This window comes from Octopus bimaculoides, chromosome 2 (assembly GCF_046866305.1).
Source record: "Octopus bimaculoides isolate indiv1 chromosome 2, ASM4686630v1, whole genome shotgun sequence".
Lineage (NCBI taxonomy): Eukaryota > Metazoa > Mollusca > Cephalopoda > Octopoda > Octopodidae > Octopus > Octopus bimaculoides.
The window spans coordinates 93829117-93855180 of record NC_142929.1 but is presented as its reverse complement, the minus strand read 5'-3'; the positions used below and the strand labels follow the sequence as shown (position 1 = coordinate 93855180).

The window sequence follows — 26064 nt, the reverse complement described above, 5'->3', positions numbered from 1 at the left end:
ATTAAAGTCAATTATGAATCTAACATTCTTTTATTTTTGTACATACATTCATGCATATATATATATATATATCCACACGCACATATGCACGTGTGGTTTCCTTTAACATTACCTTTCATATTTTCCCTCAGTATATTTTCTGAATTTCAATTCATTATTTTAAATAGCACGATGTAACTCCGATAATTTAGTCTATAAAAATATCAGACTTAACAGATGTGGACGTAAAAAAAATTTATATTTAGGAACAAAAATCGCTTTCTTAGTTTTTAAAAATATGAAGAAAATTAAACGCAAATCTTTAATAACCAGTAGTAGAAAGTAAATCGCAGAGTATAAAAAAAATGAAGGTTTATATCTTTTTCCCTCACTTTTTTTTAGAAGACTACCTTTGCATCCGATTTATTCTGTATATAAATTAACCAGAATTTGTTCATTTAACATTGGGGAGCTAAAAATAACATGTTATAAATGTACCGGTGCCGCTATTATAAATTCGTTTTATCGTAACGCAGCACTTCCTTACAACCACAAATTTATACCCAAATAATGCGTACGTTTACGAAAGTAAGCATCTAAACCTCCGCATTCACAAATAACTGAATCATTATCATTATGCATACACATAAGGCGGGCGAGCAGGCATCGCTACGTTCTGTGTTCGAATTCCGTCGAAGTCGACTTTGCCTTTCATCCTTTTGGGGTCGATAAATTACGTACCAGTGAAGAAGCACTGTCTTCTCCCACAAAATTTCAGGCCTTATGCCTATAACAAAAAGGATTATTATGCATACACACGTGTGTGTGTGTGTGTGATACCTACACAAGTGTGTTCCCTTCTCACTTCGTTTTATCATAACTTTCAGAAAAATGGATATTTTTTAATGAAATCTTCTATAAATACACTTCAGATGGTGTCGATTCCGATTATATCAGTATTCGAAATTTCAAGTTTCATTTTGTAGATACATATGTGATGTATATATTTGTATGTATGCGTGCGAGTCCACTTTTTTTTTTACATATACGCACACACATATACATACAAATACTCGTCGAATGGAGAGAAAACTGATACATTTTCGAAAGCATTCATGTAGGTTATGCAAGAGGAGTACTTAAGAGGCCTAGATCACTGCCATAGGTCCGTGGACAAATCAATGCACTGGGCCCTGTAGTCATGCCCGCCGCTAAAGGGATGCACCGGACAGCACGCGAAAAAAAAATTCTGATTGGCTGTATGCAAATGAGGTCATTACTGGAGTCCGGAACTCTCGTGGGAAAAAAATTTTGCGGACAGCACCTCACTATTCAATGGTGCACCCTCAGGTTTACAATGATACACTTATTTCGAAACTCCACTTTAGCATTAATTACAAGTTAGTGCCTACCCAGAATATTCTGAAGCATCCCCAGGTACCGAAGTCTGGCAACAGATCTGCCTAGTGTTTATTGACAGCAAGTCACACCATACACAGATCAGAATTAGGCTACGAGACCCATGAGTACCCCGGCAACTACTCAGTGTAGTCATGTTGTAAGACGGTACTGGTCTGAATGGAGATGTGTTATCCCAGTCTCCACCACTACCTCCATTTAGCACATGTATTGCTGTACCTGCATGGGTGAAAGTTCAGGGAACCTGTTGGTAATAAAGGATCTCACTTTCAGAGAAAAAGCAAATTCTATGACATTTGAATATGAACTGCGATGCTGCATGAGAATAGGGCTGGCGCTGGGGAGTGTGGGGTCCAATTAGAGAATTGTCAAAAGTTGAAGATTGATGTTTTCTGCTTCGTGTAGTACGCCAGTTCCAGCCAAAAAGCGTTGAGGCCTTGAGGCTCCGCCATTTGTCACGATGATATACTAAAAATTTATCATAGCGTCCTCCGTCTGAGCATGTGCGCGGGGCCCAATTTGAAGAAATCTGTCTAATTGGCTTAAAACCGGCCCTGCGTGATAGTGAGACGTGAATCCTGAATGCAGAAGACCCACAGAGACTAGAATAAAATAAAGCAAGCATGCTCCTCTGGATGTGTAATGTCAGCATGCATGAATACAAATGAACTGAGAGAAAAATTGGTTACAAGAGGTGTCAGATGTAGTGTGCAAAGGAGGAGACTGCACTGCTATGGCCATGTGATGCGTAAGAAAAATGACAACTGTATGAATAAGAATACGGCACTCTAAGTTAGTGGAACCTGTGGAAAAGGGAGATCCAGAAAAACATGGGACAAAGGGGTGAAGACTGATCTCAAAATATTGAGCATTGAGAAGATGACAAAGATCTGAGATGATATAAGATACACTGTTGACCTGACCATCTGTACAAGCATGACGAAACCAACGCTAAAAATGTGTGGAACGGGGAGGGGCGTTTGTATGTATGCATGTGTATATAAACATAAATATGTAACTTATATGTATGTGTACATGTATGTCCTCATATTTGGGTCTCCCATTCAATACATGCTTGTCAAGTCTGTATCTGCCCTCATCTCCCTATTGAGCATCTCATCACCCTAACTCTCTCTCTTTCATCCATCTCTCTTTAAATTCTTCTCGCTATCACTCATCCACTATTTTCTACACCAGTCACCTTCTTATCACTCACATTCTTTTATTTGCTGTATTATTTTGTCAAAGACCAATGTAAGTACTACCCAATAGTTCACACTATCACCTTCTTCTGTGCAACCAGTTATTATTCCCACTTCTTCGAGCCAGTCCCTATTGACACCCTTCACTCAATCTTACTGTTGACCACATCCACATTCCCCCTTTCTTTCTCTCTCTCCAACCGCATACCCTTGCAACTTTTAACTACTTATTCTGATACTTAGGTCATCACCCTTTCTTCTTACTTTCTCCGATATATTACCGTGTGTGCAGGTACACATCATCTCAGGATAGCGAGTACTGTCTAACTTGGAAATTTTACTAGTGTCGAATTAGAAAGTCAGAAATTGGGGCTGGTGAGAGCGTAGAAATACTCCGACAATCACTTCAGACTTTTTCTGGAGGTATGGCAAGGAGCCGAATCCTGCTGGCATACATTTGGCCTTCCAGCAGTAATGCTCTCCAGACAAGAATTGACCAGTCTCCAGTAGCTTCACATAATTGTCTGAATTGCACTAAAGGCCCTGTTCATCATAACTCCAACTGCCTCCCTTCCTTCTGGCCACGGGTTCGTAGTCACCATTGCAGCTGTTCTTGTCACGTCTAAACAGCCTTTACTGTGTTAAGACTGTCAAAATGCAGCATTGTAAAAAGAACCACTTTCACAGGCATATTGTTGCTTCACTTTTGACACACATTCTACCACTATGAACTTGAACCCTCTGATGTTACTTTATTTTCTTTTCTTGGAATTGTTGCATTCCAAACAAGCTTTTAACAGTAAGCAAATGATGAATTGAAAATAAATGACTACTCCTCCATTCAATATCTAAGCTATCCAAGTGAAAATAAGTTGCTCAAATTTACTCACACTTTTTTTTTTTAAAGTTAGATTATGAGAAACCTTATTTATAATACAGAGTTCAAGTTAAAATTCTGTCCTACAAATATATTTTATTTCTTCACAGAAATGCCAAAGAGAAATTAAAATGAAGATGAAACCCTTTGAGAGAAACCTTTGTAACTTGATCCCCCAAACTACAATTAAGGCAGAGGAAAATGCTACAACAAAAGAGGAGACGTCCCAGTAGACCAATTGTTGATAAAAATTGAAAGACTATGAGCTTGAATGTAAAAAGGAAATGATTCATGAGGCCAAAAGTGTCCACATGACTGAAATGATATATATATATATATATATATATACACACACATGTATATATAAAAAGAGGAAATCTTTTTTTTTAATTAAATTAATCAAAATGTTCAGTATCCAATTTGATTCTTATCTATATATATATGTGTCTGTATGTATATATATATATATATATATATATATATATATATTGACTGAAGTTATCTCTACAGATTTTCTATTGAATTTAGAGCCACCACTGAAAGTTACAACATTTTGTATACAAATACATCTATGTAAACAATGTAATTGAAGATAGAAAACCATATATATATATATATATATATATATATATATATATATATATATATATATATATGTGCATATTTTAGGAGTTATTGCTCCACAAACAACCCATTAACCATCCATGAACACATTGCTTAAATAACTACTAGGTTTATCAGTGTAATACTATTGGATAGACCAATTTATGTATTAAGCACATTCCTGGCAACTGGTACATACATTGCCGGTAGGGACACTGTATTTCGTTTTGCATCCATAATATACTACTAGATATATTAAAAGTTAATAAATCAATACTGTGTCCTATTTTTTGTGTTAGCAGTGCAATTCAATCACTTTTAAGTTATCTCTACAGATTTTCTATGGAATTTAGAGCCAGCACTGAATCGGTTGGATATGGCAATATCTCACCTCTCTGTTAGGAGGCACAAGCACTTACACAATCAATGGGAGCTTCCGCCTACCTAATTCAACCACAAAGTTTCAGTTGACCTGAGGCTACAGCAGAAGACACTTACCCAAGGTGCCATTCTTTCTTTGCTCAGTTTTAGCTTTATGGCTGTTAATGAATGAAGATGATTAAAAGAAAATATAATAGGATAGCAAATAAATGGATCTTTACCCTTTGAACAGCAGATGGAGAAATTAATTTTTTTGTAACTAAACACTTTCAAACTTCGGACACTAGTAGAATGTGTTATATAAAGCATCTTTTACTCTTAATGTTGTTGAGAAAAGTTTCTATTTTCAAAGTTATTTCGTGTTAAATTCAACCAGTCAATGATGTGTATTCGGCTGAATAAAATTACTGCTGTTGTTTGTCAACAACTTCCGGTGGTGTATATTTCGTTTGTCACTGTTATTTATGACATATTTCATCTCAGTTACATTTGTATGAATAAACAAGTGTATCTGAAGCATGTTTACTTCATGGCACCACCATAATCGTTCGTGCATTTCTACTGCTTTTAGTTTTTTTTTTCCTGTTTTTCAGCTACTATTTTCGGAAAGACTTTTTTGCCCCCACCCCCACCCCTCCAATTTCTTCATTTTTAATTTTTTTCTGTAACTCTAACCCTAACAGTAACCCTAAACCTTAACCCTAACACCTTAAGGCTAAAACCAGTACAAACACACAAATGATGTCATAAATAACAGTGACAAACAAAATATACACCACCTATAGTTGTTGTTGACAAACAACAGCAGTAATTTTATTCAGCTGAATACACGTCATTGATTGTTTGAAATTAGCAAAATACAACAACTTTAACATGAAATAACTTTGAAAATATAAACTTTTCTCAACAATATTAAGAGTAAAAGATGTTTTATATGACACATTCTACCTGTGTCCGAAGTTTAAAAGCGTTTAGTTACAAAAAATTAATTTCTCGTTCTGCCGTTCAAAGGGAAAAGATCCAAATAAATTAATGCTAAAACATATGCATGTATATATAAACCCATCTGAATTAAGTGTCAAAATGACAGCAATTAGGAATAAAGTTCTTATCACTGGAAAACTTAGTGTATGAAATGTTGATGACATTTTTTCCAGCATTATCACAATAGCTGCAGCACATTGTTGTTCTTAACAGAACAAGATACAATTTTTCCATACACAAATAGATCAGTTGGAAAGAATAGACCTATTTTACTCAATACCGTGGAGGCACAATGGCCCAGTGGTTAGGGCAGCGGACTCGCGGTCATAGGATTGCGGTTTCGATTCCCAGACCGGGCGTTGTGAGTGTTTATTGAGCGAAAACACCTAAAGCTCCACGAGGCTCCAGCAGGGGATGGTGGCGAACCCTGTTGTACTCTTTCACCACAACTTTCTCTCACTCTTACTTCCTGTTTCTGTTGTGCCTGTAATTCAAAGGGTCAGCCTTGTCACACTGTCACGCTGAATATCCCCGAGAACTACGTTAAGGGTACACGTGTCTGTGGAGTGCTCAGCCACTTGCACATTAATTTCACGAACAGGCTGTTCCATTGATCGGATCGACTGGAACCCTCGACATCGTAAGCGACAGAGTGCCAACAACTCAATACCAAAGCAATAACCTGGAAAATCCATTTGTGAGTATATTATTTTACTCAATGAACAACATTGAAATTTATTGACTGTCATTGCTATTTGAACTGGGTGGAAGCTGTAACTATTGTGTAAAGGTGAATGGAAGAATGGAGTCAAAAGGTCTCAGCTCAGTTCTTGGCACAATGTCTTCCTCGGTCTCCCTCTGCCCCGGATTCCTTCAACTGTTTGGGAGTGGCACTTCTTCACACAGCTCTCCTCATCCATCTGTAGTACATTGGTATGGTCATGTCCTACAGATGGATGAAGAGAGCTGTGTGAAGAAGTGCCACTCCCAAACATTTGACGGAATCCGGGGTAGAGGGAGACCCAGGAAGATATAAGATGAGGTGGTGAAGCATGACTTACTTTGATGATTACAAAGAGTTTATCTCTTTCACCACACAAATATTGAAAGTAAGTGAAAAAAAAAAAGAACCAAAAAAACTATGATAAAGATAAACAGAAAATTTTTTAAATGACAAAAAATTAAAAACATCTATTAATACTCTCATAATTATACTTAAAATTATTTCCTTTGTAAAAAAAAAAAAAAAAAAAAAAAAAGAATTCAGTGAATATTTGAAGAGAAAAGACTTAAGTCCTGGGAAGAGGAAGAACAAGAACGAGGAGGAAGATTTGAAAGGCAGTCAACACATGTTCTAAAAGATGAAATTTGTACAGGTAAACACAAAGTGGATATTCTATTTCTATGTTGTTCAATTTCAGTCCCTAAATATAGTTATATCTATTATAAATTATAGTAACATATTGATTGAGGATATTTTGAAAATGAATGTATTAAGATTACCTAATTTGTTTTGGTTCTGTTTTTCACTCTTTCGAAGAGCTATCAACTAACTAGATTATTACCATCAATTATAATTATTATTATTGATGTAAGGGCTGTGGATCTGTAATATTTGGTCTGAATCCAAATAGCACCAAGGTGAACTTTGCTTTCTCTCCTTCCAGAGTTAATAAAATAAAGTAACAATCAAGCACTGGGGTTTGATTTCATCAACTAACTCCTCCCCAAAATTCCTGGATTTGTATTGCTGTTTGAAAAAGAAAAAACAGGTTGGAGAACATGCCTAGTGGTGTTCCAGATCTTCACATTCTGAGTTCAAATCCTGTAGAAGTACATTCTGGACTCAAATGCCTCCAAGATTACATTCTGAGCTCAAATCTTGCCAAGGTTAAGTTTGCCTTTCATCTTGCTGAGGTCAATAAAGTATCAACCAAATTGACCAATCACCTGAAAAATCATCATCCTAGATTATCAATCTGAAAAAACGCCACTCCTACCAGCTCCATCTGCAGAATCAGCATCCCACCTCCACAGTGAATATCATTTGTATAATGAGGATTGCATAAATCAATCCTTTGTGTTATGCATCTTTATAAGAAAAAAAAAAAAGAAATAAGAAAGAGTAATATACACTATCTTCCAAAATTATGTGAAACTACAATAATTATATAGATTTTTGTCTGAAAGAAGTTTTCCACTGATAAAATACAACTGTAATTAGCATATTTACTTTTGAATCTGCCAGAACAACTTATTTTGATTCTCACTGTTTACTGTGTACATGAGAATTTATCATCTGTTGCATCAGCAAATAACTTGTTTGAAGTTATAAACAAGAATTACAAACACGTTAAATTCAGTAGTCTGCCTTTGGCTGATGAGATTCAAAGATGTTCAAACACCATGTTTCCCAGAGTCTTCATATGTTACTGTATCGAGTGTGTTATGAACACACATTCATCTAAAAGAATTGTTCTCCTATGACCAAACACAGCAGGGGTTAGCATATTCACATTTAAATATGCTGGAACATATCAAGAATGAATATGAAAGTTGTCATGATAGATATTATCTGTATATGTGTTATAGTAATGATGGTGTTAATAACAGGGAAGAACAGGGATCAATGGTATTAGAACATTGGACAATGAGCTTAGTGTACTGTGTCTCTGTCAACTGTCAATAGCAGAGTCTAATTCAACGGGGTACCAACAGGTGATATCATTCACTACTATAAGTAGAACTGAGAATACCATTGGCTCAAAGTTTTGAGTTCAGTTCCAACAAAGGAATAAAAATCTACTTGCATCCTATTCTGAGGAAGATCCCCCTTACAACCATGGGAATTAGAAGCAGGTACTAGCAGCTTACTGACAGTTCCCAAGCAAATTAAAAGGATACTGAATTGTTTCAGGTGCTGAATAATTTGTACATCTGTTTAGAAGAAAATAAATTCTGACTGATTATGTAGCAAAAAAAAAATCTAAGTAGTATATCCAGTTTTTCTTTTATCCTATAAAGTCAGAGGTTCATTTCCTGGACCAGATAGCACATATTCATACTTCACTTCACATTGCTCCATTCAACTCAGCTTTAAATGAGTACCAACTGGATTCTGTTATGCTCCTCTCCCTCCAGCTGTCATATCCTGGATGTTCCACTGGAAGCAAGGACAGGAGGGCCAAGAGATTGTCTATGTCTGCTCACAACAACATAGGCACCTAAAACAATTACTGAAAGAATCACTAAGTCATTCTTGCTCACAAGTGACTGGTAGTTGCTATTGGGAGGAAATTATATTCTATCATTGGTTTCATCAACTGAACTTAAAGCCATGTTGGAACCAGGCTTCTAGGGTACAGTTAATTACATTGATCCAAGCACTTATTTTATCAACCTTTGGAGGATGAAAGGCAAATGGTTAGGGTTCAAGGTTGGATTTGAAATCAGAATGTAAATATGTACCTCAAGGTATTTTGTTCAGCATGCTACTAAATATGCCATTCTTACATGTAAATAACAAGCAAAAATTCTCAAAATTTCCTTTTTCCATAATCTAAAACAAAATTATCCTACTGAAGTTCCTAGACCTAGAATTGTTATCCACCATTTACTTTTTCAGATATAGCCTAGTGATGGAAATGAGAACCAGATTGATTTTGTACTTATCAGAAAGCAAGACAGGCAGATATTTTTGAACACTGAATAGAGAAATGTATTCTTCAATAAACTTTGGTGATTAATGATATGAACATAGAAGCAAATGAAAAGTTGGAGAGAGATGGCATGGGAATTAAATCATCTCACTGTTAGCTGAGACTTCCACACAATTGTTATACCTATATTGATTGAGAACATGAAAGAGAACTACAACATAAAGACATCTTACTGTTACAAAGAACTGATTTTGAAGAGAACAGGGTACCAATCAACATAGAAGCCGTGGAAGAAAAAAAGGTAGTAAAGTAGGTGGGTAGCAGGAAATCAGGTATACCTAATCAGAGTGGATCTAAGAGTAGGAAATTTGCTAATGATGTGTTGTCAGAATGGAAGTATGAAACATTTTGATGTCAAGTACAGATGCCAGAAAAAAGAAGAGGTGGATGAAATTCAGAGAAGCATTAATAAAGTGTTTTTATGAAGTGTTGCCAGTGCCGCTGGACTGGCTCCTGTGCAGGTGGCACGTAAAATACACCATTTTGAGCGTGGCCGTTGCCAGTACCTCCTGACTGGCCTTCGTGCCGGTGGCACGTAAAAGCACCCACTACACTCTCGGAGTGGTTGGTATTAGGAAGGACATCCAGCTGTAGAAACTCTGCCAAATCAGATTGGAGCCTGGTGTAGCCATCTGGTTTCACCAGTCCTCAGTCAAATCATCCAACCCATGCTAGCATGGAAAACGGATGTTAAACGATGATGATGTTGTATGAAGCATGTGTAAAAAGTGACATAGAAATTTAATGTGGAAGATTTGTAGAAACTGGAGAGAAATGACACTGACCAATACCTTGTGAATAAAATTTGGCAGACAAAAACTGTGTGGAAGCTCATTGCCTCCTATTTGTTACAGTTACCCAAGTCACAATAGGGGAATTTAAGACCAACTATCCTTAGGGAATCCTTTATGCTCATGGATTAGTCTTTGTAGGCGAGTCTGTTAAAGAGTAAAGGAAAAAACTCCAAATATGAGAGGAGAGACCTCAAAGTAAACCCTGCAAAGACAAAAGTTTTAGTAAGGAGGAAAAACAAAAGATTCTAATAAGTGACCACACTTAATATGCAGAAGAGAATAGGTTGGAATTCTGATTGCATCAAATACCAGCATCAAATGGGTGTACAAGATGTACACCTATATCTGGCATTTGGATTACAGATAAGCTCACAAAGAGAAGCTTTGTATATAACAAAAACATTTATGAAATACTTTTGAAAGCACAGAAAAGTCTCTAGAAAAAGCTGATAGCTTCTATTACCTTGATGACCAAATTACCAGTGGAGTGGGTATTCCAAATGCATTGTAGCCAGAGTAAGAACAATTTATCTCTGCTTGCAAAGGAATTCTCTCTATAAGTGAAGAGCAAATTGTATGATGCACATGTAAGAAATGTGATGTTCTTGATAGCCAAGCATGAGCACTGAATGAAGAGGGTGTGCAAAGACTAGAAGGAAATGATATAAGTATGCATCTCTGTTTGTGTAATGTTAATGTATGTGAACAGTAAAGCACAACTGAACTAAGGGTAAAACAGTATATGAGTCTTTTCTCTTTCCCACAATGTGCAAGAGAAAAAGACTGCATTGGTATGGACGTTTGATACATATGGTGGATGACAGTTGAATAAAACTATTAAATTATCCAAGTGGAAGGCAACTGTAGAAGAGAAAGACATGGGAAAAAATGGTGGAGACTTATTTCTTAAGAGACTGAACCTCCAAAAGGGAAAGACAGGGACTCACAGTAAGTGGCAAGACCCTGTGCTGGAGAAAACCAATCAAACCTATGCAAACTTAGATAAACAAGCATCATCATCATCATGATATGCTTCGATTTTTTTTTTTTACTATAGAAAAACTGATGTTCTTCAGACACCTTTGCACCAAGTTACAGATATTATCTTACTGTCAGAAATGCAGTAAACTAGTGACTGGCTCATTCTATTATTAATGTTATTATTCACAAGTTACAATATATAAGAAATAATCTAGCTGGTTATTAAAATCATTACCTTTAATAGAGACATATGGAGAAAAGTGATGTTGGTAAAGGAAACAGTGGAAGAGAATGAAATGGTGAGATCAAATCTAAAGAGTGTGGAACTCAAAAAGAAATGTAAAAACCAACATAAGTAGCAATATATTGTGCAGCTGACCCAGCCAATCTAAACCAACATCAGTATTTTACAACATACATTATTTTTTCCAATCGTTACAAACTAATTAGAATAAGAGAAATAAACAATACTAATAAAAAGGTGAGAAAATATTTTAACAAGAATTTATTGCGCAGAAATAAAAATTTATTAACAACAGATACTCAGGAAGGTACTGCAAAAATCTTGTGGTCGGTTCAGGGATTTGGGGAATAAAGAGTTCAATTTTTTACTTTTCTTTAGTAATAACTAATATATTATTTTACAATTTTTAAATTAATTAACATTTTTTCTGCCTCCTTCTAGCGTAACATTTTATTTGTTCCAAATTAAATTATCTTAGATTTTAAGATGGTCCAAAGAGTTAGGGAATTTTTCAATTTTATTAGTTTTTTTTCTTTTTTTTTTTTCTGAACTACACAAACATATCAGCAACAATAAATAGAATTTTTTATCCCAAAGTGGACTGTTCCACAATATCAGTGGATGGTGGTGGTGGGACACTGTTAACTGGAGATGAGTGTTTTGTGACATCACTAGGTGCTGCTGATGGGACACCATTAACCGGAGAGTCCAAAACATCATCTGCTTCAACTGGCTGACCAATTTCAGCAGGTGGTTCTACTGGAGAAAACACCAGCTGTGCATGTTCGTTGTTGTTATCAGCATACTTATAGTGCTGTTGTACTATCTGGGCTAAACGGGTGAGCTGTACCGAAGGAGAGCTAACTCCTCGCATTGGCACAATAATTGGGCTACGTATAGCTTCTTCACTATTGTCTTCATCTGATGCAGATGTTGAAGAAGTGCCAGCACTGGTAGCACCATTAAAACTGCTTGCTTTCACTTTCACTATATGTGTCTCCATTGGAGGTAGCAGGGTTGGACTCCCTGGATCAGTTTTTTCTCCATCTACTAAGAGAGACAATGTTGGAGCCTCTGCAGGTCGTAGAGTTTTGGGGGATTGTAACAGTTTAGCCAGATCTTTCAAAGAAGTTTTAGTAGATTCTGGACTATTGTCTGATGAAGACTGCGAGCCACTTTGAGAGCAGGAACCAGGTGTGATTGTTGAATGGCTGTCACTATTTCTGTCATGTTTACTTTTATCTGATGATACTGACCGAACACGACTGCTACGACGATCTGGAGAGTAGGAAGCAGGACTAGAACCACTTCGTATTCTACGAGGGCTGTGTGAGTGACTCCTACTGTGTTCTGACCGATGACTACCACCAAATGAAAATGACCGCCGCTCACCATCAGATTTACTCTTTCGGCCTTTACGAGATAAGTCCTCCAATGGAATCTCTTGTATGTTCATGGGATTAGTGTTTTGCCCTACATGATGTGTTTTTTTACTGTCACAAGGTTGATTCAAACTCTGGAATGCTACAGCATCAATCCCTTCTTCAACATCATTAGATGCAATTTTATTAACTTCCAAGGTATTGGGTTGTTTTCCTTGACTGCTTGCTTTATTTGACATATGTGCATACAATGGGCTTGTTTTGCTTGGAGATAAACCTTTCCGTGGAATAGGAGACACTGGTACTTGATTTTGTCCAATGGCCGTAGATGTGCGCACAGGATGACTTCGCCCTAAATTAGAAAAAAAAGAAAAAACAGAAAATTTTAGTATGGAATCATTTTCCAGTTAATATATCAATTTATCAAATACATGGCAAAAAAACTAAAAATAAAGGATTGCAAATTAAATCAACACTAAATTGGAAAACATTATCAAAACTACAATAGTAAATAGAAGAAAAATTAGCTCTAGCTCTAGCTCATAATTTAAATAAATTTGCTATAAAGCTCAGATCTGGTAAAGCAGATATCAAACACATATCTATAAAGCTCAGATCTGGTAAAGCTCAAATCTGGTAAAGCAGATATCAAACACATATCTTGAATTACATTATTAAATGTGCCCTTCTTTTTAAAGGACAATGAGATGTGACTTGAGGATGATTTGGCTGCTATTTCTAGCAAGTCGAGTAACCACATATAGATGGTGAACAGTAGCAATGGCACAAGTGAAAAAAATAGGTAAAAATGACAATAAGTTTACTAAAATATACACCATTGGCAAAAAAAGTAGAATAAAGTTTTTACACATGTACATATATGTTTATATGACACTATGTATATAGTCACCATCTATATATATATATATATATATATATATATATATATATATATATACACATGTACATATATGTTTATATGACACTATGTATATAGTCACCATCTATATATATATATATATATATATATGTATACACATATATATATATATATATATATATATATATATCTACACACACATATATATATATATATATATATATATATATCTACACACATATATATATATATATATATATATATATATCTACACACATATATATATATATATATATATATATATATATATCTACACACACATATATATATATATATATATATATATATATATATATACACATATATACACACACATATACACACACACACACACAGAGGCTTATACAAATTTATAGTCATTACTTGTACACACTCCCAAACATATGTATGTATGTTTATTATATATAGACACACAAGCCTACATTCAGATACCTAGATATATGTATGTATAGTGTTATACCATATACACACACACACTGAAAAGTTCCTGGCTTTGAATAATAGGAAATACAGGAGGATCAGTTAATTATGATTTCATTTAACATATTCCCCTCTCAGATTTACACAATTACTGCAGTGGCCCATCAGTTTTTTCTAAACCCTGTAAAGGAACTTGGAAAGTTGAGCCTCCAACCAGGCCTTTTGCAATACCCTTAAAGCCAGGAACTTTTCAGCATATCTCTCTCTCTATCTCTCTCTCTCTCTCTCTCTCTCTCTCTCTCTCTCTCTCTCTCTCTCTCTCTCTCTCTCTCTCTCTCTCTCTCTCTATATATATATATATATATATATATATATATATATATATATATATATATATATATATTAGCAAATAAATAAGAAAACAAAACAACATAAATGATAGATAACAGATCAAAGCAATTATAATGAAGTTTAGGATAAGCAGTGCTGAGTCAAAACAATACATAACAAATATAAAAATAGACATTATCTCTTTAATTCTTTATGGTATACCTTTATGTTATTTGTTCTTAAGTGTTATGTTTTCTTTTGCACTACTTATCCCAAACTGTCAAAACTGCTTTGATCTTTTTTAGTTTATGTTATTCCTTTCACCCTTCTTGGTTGACACACAATTCATTTGATATATATATATATATATATATATATATATATATATATATATATATATATATATATATATATATATATATATATATATATATATATATATATATATATATATATATATATATATATAATGGGATGTCTAGAATGGATTTCCTACTTCAGTATTGTAGTTTGTTGAAATGATTTGTAATCAATCTGATTGATTTCTGATTACTGAAATATACCTAATGAAATATCAATAATTTGTTTTTTGTTCATTTCAACTATATATATGTTTACAGCCCTCTGGTTTGTTGGATTTTGTTGAACTATCCAACCCATACAACCATGGATGATGGACATTAGCTGATGATGATATAAATATGACAGGCTCCTTTCCGCCTACCAAGTTCACTCACAAGACTTTGATTAGCTCAGTGCTATAGTAAAAGACTCTTGCTCAAGGTACCATGCAGTGGGACTAAACCTGAAACCATGTGATTGGGAAGCAAATTTTTTTAACTACATAGCCATATCTGTGCATATGTGTGTGTGCATTCATGTATGTATGAAATGGGAGATCAAAAATAAAAAAGATGATGATTCATTAGTGATTAAATTACTTGTGATTAATAAAGGGAAGATTTTCTGGTAAATCAGGTATTATTTTATATGATGCAATGGGGAATGTAGGTGATTTTGTATAAAGTTAGCAATTATTCATAACTGGACAGGTTTTCCTTTTATTTTTTACTCCTAATCAAAGTGAGGAAAACAGTTTATTTGATAACATCTGCAATACTGAAGCTTTAAGCTATTTAGGAAAGATCTATGGAAATTTTATTTCCTTAACTTGTAGAATTTATCAACTAAAATGTACTACAAGTCTAACTTCACCTTTAAATGAATGAAAATTAGAAACAATTACTAAATAGAGCACTAACCAGTTATCTTTATTAAAAGAAATGTACAGAAAATGCCGTGATTAGAAACAGTTTGTTGAAACTTTTTTGTTACAAGAAAATTTGTGTATGACTTTTTATATTTTATTTATTTGGCAGAATGCTACAATACATAATATTGTGATTGTAAAATTTATAGAAGGTGTTAAAATACTTGTTCTTTAAACTGAAAAATTTCTTTAGCAAAACAATTGTTTATAGAAAATTATGATTGGCCATGTTTGCAACAATTAGCATATCTTATCATATTAAAAATAATTAACTTGGGTCAAATCTTATTACTGAGTGCCAGTAAGCAAGGTACATAACTTTGCTTGCTTCAGCTTGATTGATGACACCCAACTACAAATGCAATTTCTCCAAATTATATTTAGTCATGCAACCTCAGTAAAAGAGAGAGATAAAACAAATGCATAATAAAATCAGCTCTAGGTCCCAATTCCATTTTTTTACACCAACTGAATGACCCTTGATTGACCATAATTATATTTGAAATTACATGTGTTCTTTAAATTTACCTTTAAAAAATTGAAATAAGTAATTAATAAAAATCAAAAGAATTATTTCTTATCACTTTGGAGGTTGTTTTATTTTTACTTACTGTTCCTTAATGACTAATCAAGAAATCTTCAACCACTACTTCTCCATGCTAACATAAATTGGATGAGGATTATGCAACATAGTCTCCATACTTTTATCCTCAAGGTTGAATTTTCTAAGGTCTCATAGAAATTTTCAATTAAAACATTTTCTTATTGTTTTGTTACTGTCTATTATCCTCTACTTCAAACACACCCATATCAGCTTCAAATATCTATATATTTCTTGTATTTAATGGTACTCCTTTTTTCATTGCATTAAGCAAATCAAATTACACCAAAATTAATGTAGTTTTTTGTTTTTATTTATTTGCAAATGAATAATATATAAATTCAATAAATACCCATCACCACAAAGTATATGTTACTGATCAATTTAGAATGAAATATTTAAATTTTTGACATCATTCTGAATTGAAAAAATGAAAAAACTTTCAATAAATAACAAGAAATAAATGTTAAACTGATAAATATCAAGTAACCGTTACCCACAGTTAATACCGAATACTGTATCAGAGCAGAATGCAAAAATAAAATAAACTTCAAAACTAACAAAATAGATGCCGCATATTTAGACGACTATACACTAGACTTAATAATACAAGAGAATATGAAAAAGACAATGTTTTAGTAGCACATCATAAATATATAATATAGAGATTGTTATGCTAAACTATATTAATTACATCACCTGGTAGTTGCTAAATTAACCACTGTATTAGTATCATGTAACATAATACTTCTTATAAATAAATAACTAATAAAATTCATGCTGCTAAATAGACAGCCATTGAAAATAAAATCTGAAGACAAACACAAAGACAACTAACATGGTGTTACAAAAATAAAAAAAACCTTGCATAACAACTCAATATCTATGTACTGTGGTTCTAAGTAAAACTTCTAAAACAAGATGTTAACAAGCATGAAGAAAGAAAAGAAAATTAATATATATAATATTTGAATTGAAACAACTCACTTGTTCTCCCTGAATGTTATTTGGGATAATCGAGAATGAAAAATAACATGAAATAATTGATAGATATAGCAATGTCTTACAAACATCAGAATAATGTAATTCTTAAAAACAAACTTTCATCAAATATCTTTGACATAAGTTCTTTTATAAAGAGTTTTTCTGTTATGGTAATAACTTTTATCAATTGCAATTTCATTTATAACAAACTGTCACTAAGTCATTGATACACCACTAAACACTTGTTTTCATCTAACAATTCAATAAAAAATATACCCCAGATTTCTACAAGCTATTTGAGGTACTTAACCTCAGAAGTGCAATCTAACAAAGCCTTCACAAACTATAGAGGAACTTCATTGCCTGAAGCGCTGAGCATTACTTCAGCTGATAACAACTTAAGTAGGTGAGCCATTGATTTGTGTGTGAATCTTTACTAAAGACACAATAGTAGATACAGTGTCTGCCAGTTGTAACTCACTAAAGGTTGGGACACTACATTAAAAAATCTTTTGTACAGATAGCTGAATTACATATCAAAAATACACAATTAGCATGTTTTAAAGCATTAAAATTGAAAATATATCTAATTTTTAAAAAATCGTCTTTTAACCTCATTAAAATAGCTTTTTAAAATTCAAACTGCTATCACATAAAATGCGAATCCAATACGTTTTAAAAGACATATTTAATATATTCCTCTAATATAGACAGGTTTGATAAAGTATTAAAGATGAAAATTAATACAGTATTTAACATTCTAATATTTGAATGTAAGCTTGCACAAGACACCTTGTTGTTGAAGTAATCATTAAAAAGGCCATACAGAAATTAAGTGTAACAAATCTATTGAAAATAATTGGATAGTCTAATCTTCATGTTAATTCTTTTAATGAAGACTTTAATTATACCAACAAATGCAGGAAGTAGTGTAACTATACTTGAATAAAATTTGTATAATTAGTTATGGATGTGTATGTGTTTTCATAAACTGAGAAAAATTATGAGAAAGAGTGTGTGTAATGAGGAGCCAGAAGGAAAAAGTGAAATATGTACCTAATGAAAGAGAGGGCGACAATAAAACATATCTTGCTTAAAACATACAATAAATGGCAAAAAGAGTTGATAGGGAAGGGGTGCTGTTGCCAACAGATAGAAAAAATGGTAGATGCTATTTCTGATATATATATATATATATATATATATATATAAAGAGTGGCTAACATATGTGATCGCCAGCTGACATTTTGATTATGTGGGATTTTGTTATATGTAAAGGATAAATCAGTACATAGGTATTAACTCAATACAGAGATAATCAATGCAAGGGGATATAGGTTATGTTAGCAGTGGTTGTGAGTTGTGGTGGACATATAAGATATAGCATTAAAAAAACGAGATGAGGTAAATCTAAGCTAAGGGAGTTAAACCTTACAAAATGATTAAAGGATGAACTACAGCTAAAATTTATTCTATAATTTGTTCAATACATGCTAAAATGAAATAAAGGTCATAAAAGCAAGTGATGATATTAACAAACTATGAACAACTGTTTAAAAGATTTTCAATTCAAGATTTATTGCAAGAAATTTATCAGTTTTGATTAAAGGTGATTTATAATTGATAATTATCAAGTTACTGACTACTAGTAAGTGTTGAGTTTGGGAGGGACTGAGATCAAGGTGTCAAAGCAAGGGGAGATAAATACATTAACTTTTGATTAAAATGTTTGCAACAAACATAAAAGGTGTTTTTTTTTTTTTAAGTTGTGGATTTGATAATTAGATAAATAAACGATAGTAAATACACAATTTAAATTTCCTTTAACTTCAAACGAAAACACAAAAACTTATACATACGCATATATATAAATATATATATATATATATATATATATATATATATATATATATATATATATATATACGTACACACATACATGCACGTGTGTTATTCAAATTAATAGATGAAACCAATTCGCTTTCTTTAAAATAACATTTGTAAATATTGTTAGTTTTATATGAAATACTTCATATTTATTAAAAAATCAACACAAAAGAAAAATATATTAAATGTTTTGGCACTAAAAACATTGATAAGGTTTAGTCTTTAAAAAATTTAAGCTTTAACAAGCGAATAATAGACATATGAGAAAAGCTTTGTGATGTACCTGGGATAGCTCCAGTACGTGTGCCACTGGCATTTGGATAAATGGTACCAGAATTACTTTGTGTCCGGATATCTAAAAGTCGTTCAATTTTCTGCATTTTTTGTTGTCGAGCTTTTATTCTTCCTTTACTAAGACGTTGTTTTGCTGCCATACAACGAATATGGTCATCAAAGATAAAACGTGCTGATAGAAGAGGAACAGGCCTTGAATGTGCTGACAAGGACTGTTTATGCACAGTGATATGTAGAGAACGGCTGTCGTCTTTGTCACCTGAGACTTCAACATCCTGCAATATAGAGAGAATAGAAATGAAATTTTAAAGCTCCTCAAACAATTGATTCTTAACATGGACACAAGTCTACAAATTTATAAGGCTGGGATATGGTTATATCAACTCACTTTCACACATGAACAAGACTGGTACTATTTTATCAACTCTAGAAATAATAAAAGGCTACTATAACCTCAGTTGGATTTGAACTTAAAACAGAGAAGATGAAACTAGATACTGCATTGTATTTACTCTAAAGTTCTTCATTTTCTGTCACTCACCTACACTAAAAAACTAACAAAGACCAGGTATACTGTATACAGAGATTTAAAGACTAATTTTTGTTTGCTTTGTTCATCACTGACTTAACATCTACTTTTCCATGCTTGCATGGAATACACAAGGCAATATTGAGGCAGTGTTTTCTACAGCTGGATGCCCTTTCTAATTCAACCCTCACTTGTTTCCATGCAAAGTAATAATCTTCCAGTCTATCGAACAACAAACAGTTAAAAAATGGTTACATGGAGAACTGAGAACAAATGACATCATTTGTCTGAGCCTTTTATTTACAATAAGTGAACACACGTGAAAATGAGAGGAAATACAAACTCACTTGCATACACACACACACTACATATATGATAGGCTTCTTTTAGTTATAATTTCACTCAAGATATTAGTTAACCCGTGGTTAAAATAGTGGATGCCAGCCAACAACATCCACACACTGGGATCAAACTACACAGCTAACACAAGAGTAAAAAGATAGTCACTAGAATAGACAGAGCTAGTGATGGTCTGTGTCAGCAAGAATTGGTGAGTTAGTGATAGTCTATGTCTGTCTTATTTGAATTCAGTGCAGCTTATGATTAAACTTTATTATTCCAAATCAGTATATATAAGAGATGTTATGATGCAAATACACTGGCATTACTTTTGAACAGTCACTAATTGGCTGCTGGCAATCAAACATCAGTGCCTCATAAAACACATTTTTTTAAACAAATTATTTGTATAAAACTTGGTGATAAAATGTGGCGTTTTTCACTTGCTTCCCCCACCACCACTCACACACACATTCCACAAATTCTTTTCTACTCTAGGCACAAGGCTGGAAATTTTGGGGGAGGGGGCCAGTTGATTAGATCAACCCCAGTACACAACTGGTACTTAATTTATTGACTCCGAAAGGATGAAAGGCAAAGTCAACCTCGTTGGAAATTGAACTCAGAATGTAAATTCAGACAAAATACTGGTAAGCATTTCACCCGGCATGCTAACGTTTCTGCCAGCTTGCCATCTTACATTCCACGAATTCTAACACTCTCTATATCTGAAACAGTTATTTTTCAGTTCTATATTTAAGAGATGAGGAATTATTTACATTATTTACATTTGACAGATATTTGTCCTCATCTTGTTTGCTGTTAACACAACATTTTGGCTGATATACCCAACGCCATATGCCCGTGGGCATATGGCGTAGTGGTTAAGAGCGTGGGCTACTAACCGCAAGATTCCGAGTTCGATTCCAGGCAGTAACCAGAATAATAATAATAACAATAACATCGAAAAATACCTCAGAAATGAGAACCAAGGTTCAAAATTTCCCCCAAGACACCTAATGAAGGCTGGAGAGTATATCAGCTGAAACGTTGTGTTAACAAGAAACAAGATGAGGACAAATATCCATTCAAATATAAATAATAGAGTTAGTTTTATAAGTTACTGTTTAACTACAGCTCACCTTCATCTAACAAACCTACTCATGATTAAAGTGATGTAACTGCTATTTCTAATAGAGCAAGTGACACAGAGAGTCTTCCTTGTTGGTTCAGTTATGATTTATTGTTAAATGTAGGTGTGAGTTAGATGTCCATAGTGATTGGCAGATGAGAAATTAGATGAAGTTCCTTTTACATATAACTACATGTGCACATGCACACACACACATACATACAAACAAAATTGAAGATAAATATACAAACCTGGAGAAAACCTACAAATCGAACCACACCCCAACCTAATCGTTTGGCATCAGGTTCTACAAGAATCAACTGCTTGCTGTCAATAACAAGAAAGCGTCGTTCTTGTTTCCTAAAAAGTAAAATGGTATATATATATATATATAAAACAGAATTAAAGTAACTGCAGCATGCTTAACTTTAAATGACTTATTTCATTCCAAACTAGAAGTAACCAAATGTTTTCAGAGAAACAGATCCAGGCGCTAGAGAGAAGTATTGAGGGATAAGAGATAAAGTAAGTTCTCTGCTACTTCAGAACCGGTCATTTAAATGTTCACTCATTCCAGCACATCCAGCCACCAAAAACTGACTTCCAATTTTATCATATTATTCTACCTAGCTGAATGTTTAAATGTCTGTCTTGGTTTCTTTGAAACTATTAAAGATATGAAGTCTACAGATTTTTACGGTAAGAAAGGGTTATCGTGGCATGGAACCATGAAGAACGGCGTAATACTGAAAATTTAAAGGATTATCATATCACTTACTTCAATCACATTTCTACCGGGGATAGTTAAGCAAGACTATGTGGCTGTTATGTCCTATTTTGATGCAGTATGTAGACAAATATCAACTAAATTTCCATACACTCGAAATTTTTATGTATAATCTGACAATGCAAGATGTTATAAGGGAAAGATTGTTTACATTATATAAAATTGCAGATAGATACAACCTTAAACTTTGTACTTTTGTACACACTGATGTACAAGATGGTAAAGGCAGTATTGATGTTCATTTTGCTAAAACTATGAGCCATGCGTATATGCATTGTAATATGGGTTCAGATGTTATAACACCTGTTGAATTAGTTGATGCTTTAAATGTTAATGGTGGTGTAAGTAATACAGTGGCAGAATTGGTTGGTATTAATAGGCCTGCTGTTGAACAGTTTGAACAGGAAACCTTAGAGCTAATTGGAAAATTACAAAACATAGGTGATCATATGGAAGTACAGTTTGATTCAACAAGAAATTCCGCTCAGTTTATGAAAATTTGAACTTACCATTGACAGCAACATACAACCTTATCAATGGCACTACGAACAACGTAAATGAAGGAAATTGTGAAAGCAAATCCAATGAAGAAGATTGTACTTCCAGTGAAAATGAAATATTTGATACAGACACTGTTGAAGATATTGGTGTTGTAGAGAAAGGTAGAGGCAGCTTAACAAAATGTATTGTTTATGGTGTTGAGGGGAATATCCCAGATAAGCATCGTATTGGACTTGCTGTAGCATCAAATATTAATGATTTGGATATGGAATCCAACGATGAAAATCCACTTCAATGTAATTTATGTTGTAGGGAATTTGCAACTGCCTACAAAATGGAAATCCATAATTGCAAGGGAGCCTTAAGACAAGAAGATTTAATCAGTCAAGCTATTGTTTATGCTAAAGATATATATGAACAGCATCAATTTGAGGTGATTAATACTAGTTGAAATGTTGAAGAACTTCAGATGTTTGATCCCATTCATGAAGCAATCTAGCATAATAATGCATGTTGTGGATTTGAAACAGGATAGGCAAGAACAAGAAAGCAGAGTAATAAGTATGGTAGAAAGTATGTGGATCCATTTAAACAAGAAATTATTGATATGTTTAATTTGGGTAATGAAAACAAAGCTATGAAACGAGGTCCAGGTAAAATGTTAGTGGAACTTAAACGTAAACATCCTGGGCATTTGGATTTACCATTGGAAACAGAAGTTCGAATTGTTATTTCATCCTTGATGGCAAAGAAAAGAAAGGGACAATCAACATTGTATAATGCTAGCTATGGAATTCATGAGCCATTCAAGTCAACAGTGCTGGAAATATTTTGGGAAGATCTTAATATCACACCATGCAGGGCATGGGAATTGTTCCAACAAAGACATCCTCCACACGATGATATATCCACGTATCCAACAGAGGCAAAGATAAAGAGCAAAATATCTTCTTTAAAGGTTAAGTATAGGAAAACAGGTGAAATACCTGAGAGATTTAAAGAAAACATTGTAACTTTCTGAAAAATTGACATTTTCAAGAGAAAGTATTTTCAAAAATTTTTAAATATGTGACACAAAATATATAATACTGCAGCTATAGCACGATTTTATTGAGTTTTGGTAGTTTAGGTCTCTACAAAACTGGGTCAAACTTCCGTACTCTGAGTCGTGTAACGACTCTTCAATTGATACAAGCAAAAAGTATATATACTAGAATTGAACAGAGTAATTATCAGGTCATCCCATAAGTTCTGTCTGATTTTATCTTTTTTAAAATTGAATGAAATTTAATAGTATTTTAGAATGTTTAATTGAATTAAAAATTATTTTTATGTATTTGTGTACATTTAAACTAATTAAATATTATTTTACAGAATAATAGAATTAAAATTTCTTTGATTAAAACCCTTTCAACATGGAAGTATCCAAAGAGCATTTAAGGCACATAATGCTTCATGAGTACAAAACAGGAAACTCTGCAGCCAAAGTGACTTGAAACATACACTCAGTTTATGGGAAAGAATGCTTGAATGAAAGAACTTGCAGAAGATGGTTTTCAAAATTCAGAAGTGGAGATTTCAGCCTTGAAGATGAAGATCGAACAGGACGTCCAGTTGAGTTTGATGTTAAGCTCCTTGAGGAATTACTTGAAGAAAATCCTGCATTATCAGTTGAAGAATTGGCAATAAAGCTTAGTTCAAACAATACAACTGTTCATCGTCATCTTCAACAACTTGGAAAGTTTCCTAAACTTGGAAAATAGGTGCCTCATGAATTGTCCAAAAGCAACCGCAAATCTCAAGTTGACATCTGCTCTTCTCTCCATTCTTGCAAATTCATTTCACCCTTTTTGGATAGACTTGTGACTGGTGACGAAAAATGGATCTGCTATCGAAATGTTAAAAGGAAAAAGCTCAACCACAACTGAGAAAGGAACTTCATGAGAAAAAGGTTCTTCTCTCTATCTGGTGGGATTGCAAAGGAGTAATTCACTTTGAATTGTTACCACCTAATGCAACAATCAATGCTCAAGTCGACTGACAGCAAATAGAATGTTTGAACCAAGCTTTGAAGAAAATAAGACCTGCTTTAGTGAATCGAAAAGGAGTGATGTTTCATCAGGACAATGCACGACCCCACACTGCAAAGATCACATCACAGAAGATCAAAGAGCTTGGTTGGGAAAAAATTTCTCATCCACCTTATTCTCCTGACCTTGCTCCTTCAGACTACCATTTGCTTCGTAGTTTACAGAATCATTTGGGGGACATAACTTTCGCAAGCCAGGAGGAGGTTGAAACTGACATTTCAGAGTTCTTCGCTTTGAAACCAAAAGAGTTTTACATTGATGAGATTAAAAAGCTTGTAAATAGATGGAAGGAAGTCATAGATAATCAGGGAAAGTACATTGATGATTAAATTTCAATTAAATATAACATTTGATCACTTGTTTTCTTTATTCAAAATTCGGACAGAACTTATGGGACAACCTGATAGATACTATGAACTATGAGATCCAGTTACCTGCCATCTCCACAGTTCTCTCTCCTATATGCATAAAAATTTTGTATGTATGAATGTACAAACACAAACCTTTTATATATTTACTTTTTCAGAATACTTCCTTTTCAATATTACATATGTACAAGAAAATAAAACGACATAGCAATAATTATTTTGGTGTTTACACAATCCCCAGATCAACATTCATCAATAAAACAAACACCAGTAACTCATGTTGTAGTTAAGTCACTCAGCTACTCTTTCTCTCTCACAAATGTAAAATGCATACAAATAAAAATAGCCTTTTATAGTGTAAACTAAAAAGCTTTTCAACCCTTTTGATACCAACCCGGCTGAAACTGCCTCTGGCTCTGTGGTACAAATGTCTTGTTTTCAAAAGTTCTGAATTAAACACAATTTATGTTCCTAACACAAGCTGAATGATAACTAAGTTACTCTACTAAATTCTTTGTTATATTTAATATCAATTGCAAGAAACACAGAGCATCTCAACAGAAATATGCTAACAAAAGGGTTAAAAAGAAGAATAAATGAATTAAGAAACATATGAAATTTATTCTCCAGTCTTACCTTTCTTTTGTAACAACAGTACAGGCAATGAGATCACTGTTATCTGAAAAGAATAAAACATTTTAAGATACAAGTAAAAATCCCTCAAAAAATATTTTTCTAAATAGTAACATCATATAAAGAGGTTATTGTTTAGCCTCAGGTCACCTGATGCTGCAGAACAGGGAAAAAGAAAACAATCTCGATATGACCATTCCATTTTTTATTACCAGATGTAGTATGCCTAGTATGGAGTTATCCAATGTGTCTATAAAAGAGTAGGATGTAATTTTGATGGTTACTTCATTATTTCTAGCAGGCTATAGGCTCGAGAAAAGGCTCCCTTGTTGAGGTAGGTGAGTGGTTTACAAGGCATTTCATTAACATTTCTATCAGTAACTATTTTGTTTTT

General features: G+C 33.6%; 2 protein-coding genes across 17 annotated transcripts in view; one reads left to right on the top strand and one right to left on the bottom strand.

Moving 5' to 3' along the window:
* LOC106883994 (uncharacterized) overlaps positions 1-3891 on the top strand; it is an 83210-nt gene extending 79319 nt beyond the window's left edge. For both annotated transcript variants that reach the window (XM_089347187.1, XM_089347188.1), the window contains exon 28: positions 3588-3891. In XM_089347187.1, coding sequence (XP_089203313.1) covers positions 3588-3710 — 123 coding nt within the window. In that variant the 3' untranslated portion in view covers positions 3711-3891. The remainder of the gene's footprint in view (positions 1-3587) is intronic.
* A 7530-nt stretch (positions 3892-11421) lies between these two features.
* LOC106883998 (protein CLEC16A) overlaps positions 11422-26064 on the bottom strand; it is a 113346-nt gene continuing 98703 nt past the window's right edge. For 8 of the 15 annotated variants that reach the window (XM_052978452.2, XM_089347183.1, XM_089347181.1 and 5 more), the window contains 4 exons: positions 25674-25716; positions 21543-21651; positions 19281-19566; positions 11422-12917 (listed from right to left, as the gene is read on the bottom strand). In XM_052978452.2, coding sequence (XP_052834412.1) covers positions 11770-12917; positions 19281-19566; positions 21543-21651; positions 25674-25716 — 1586 coding nt within the window. In that variant the 3' untranslated portion in view covers positions 11422-11769. Of the gene's footprint in view, positions 12918-19268; positions 19567-21542; positions 21652-25673; positions 25717-26064 lie in introns of all 15 variants that reach the window. The other 7 variants (XM_089347179.1, XM_089347182.1, XM_089347180.1 and 4 more) reach the window with 1 other exon arrangement.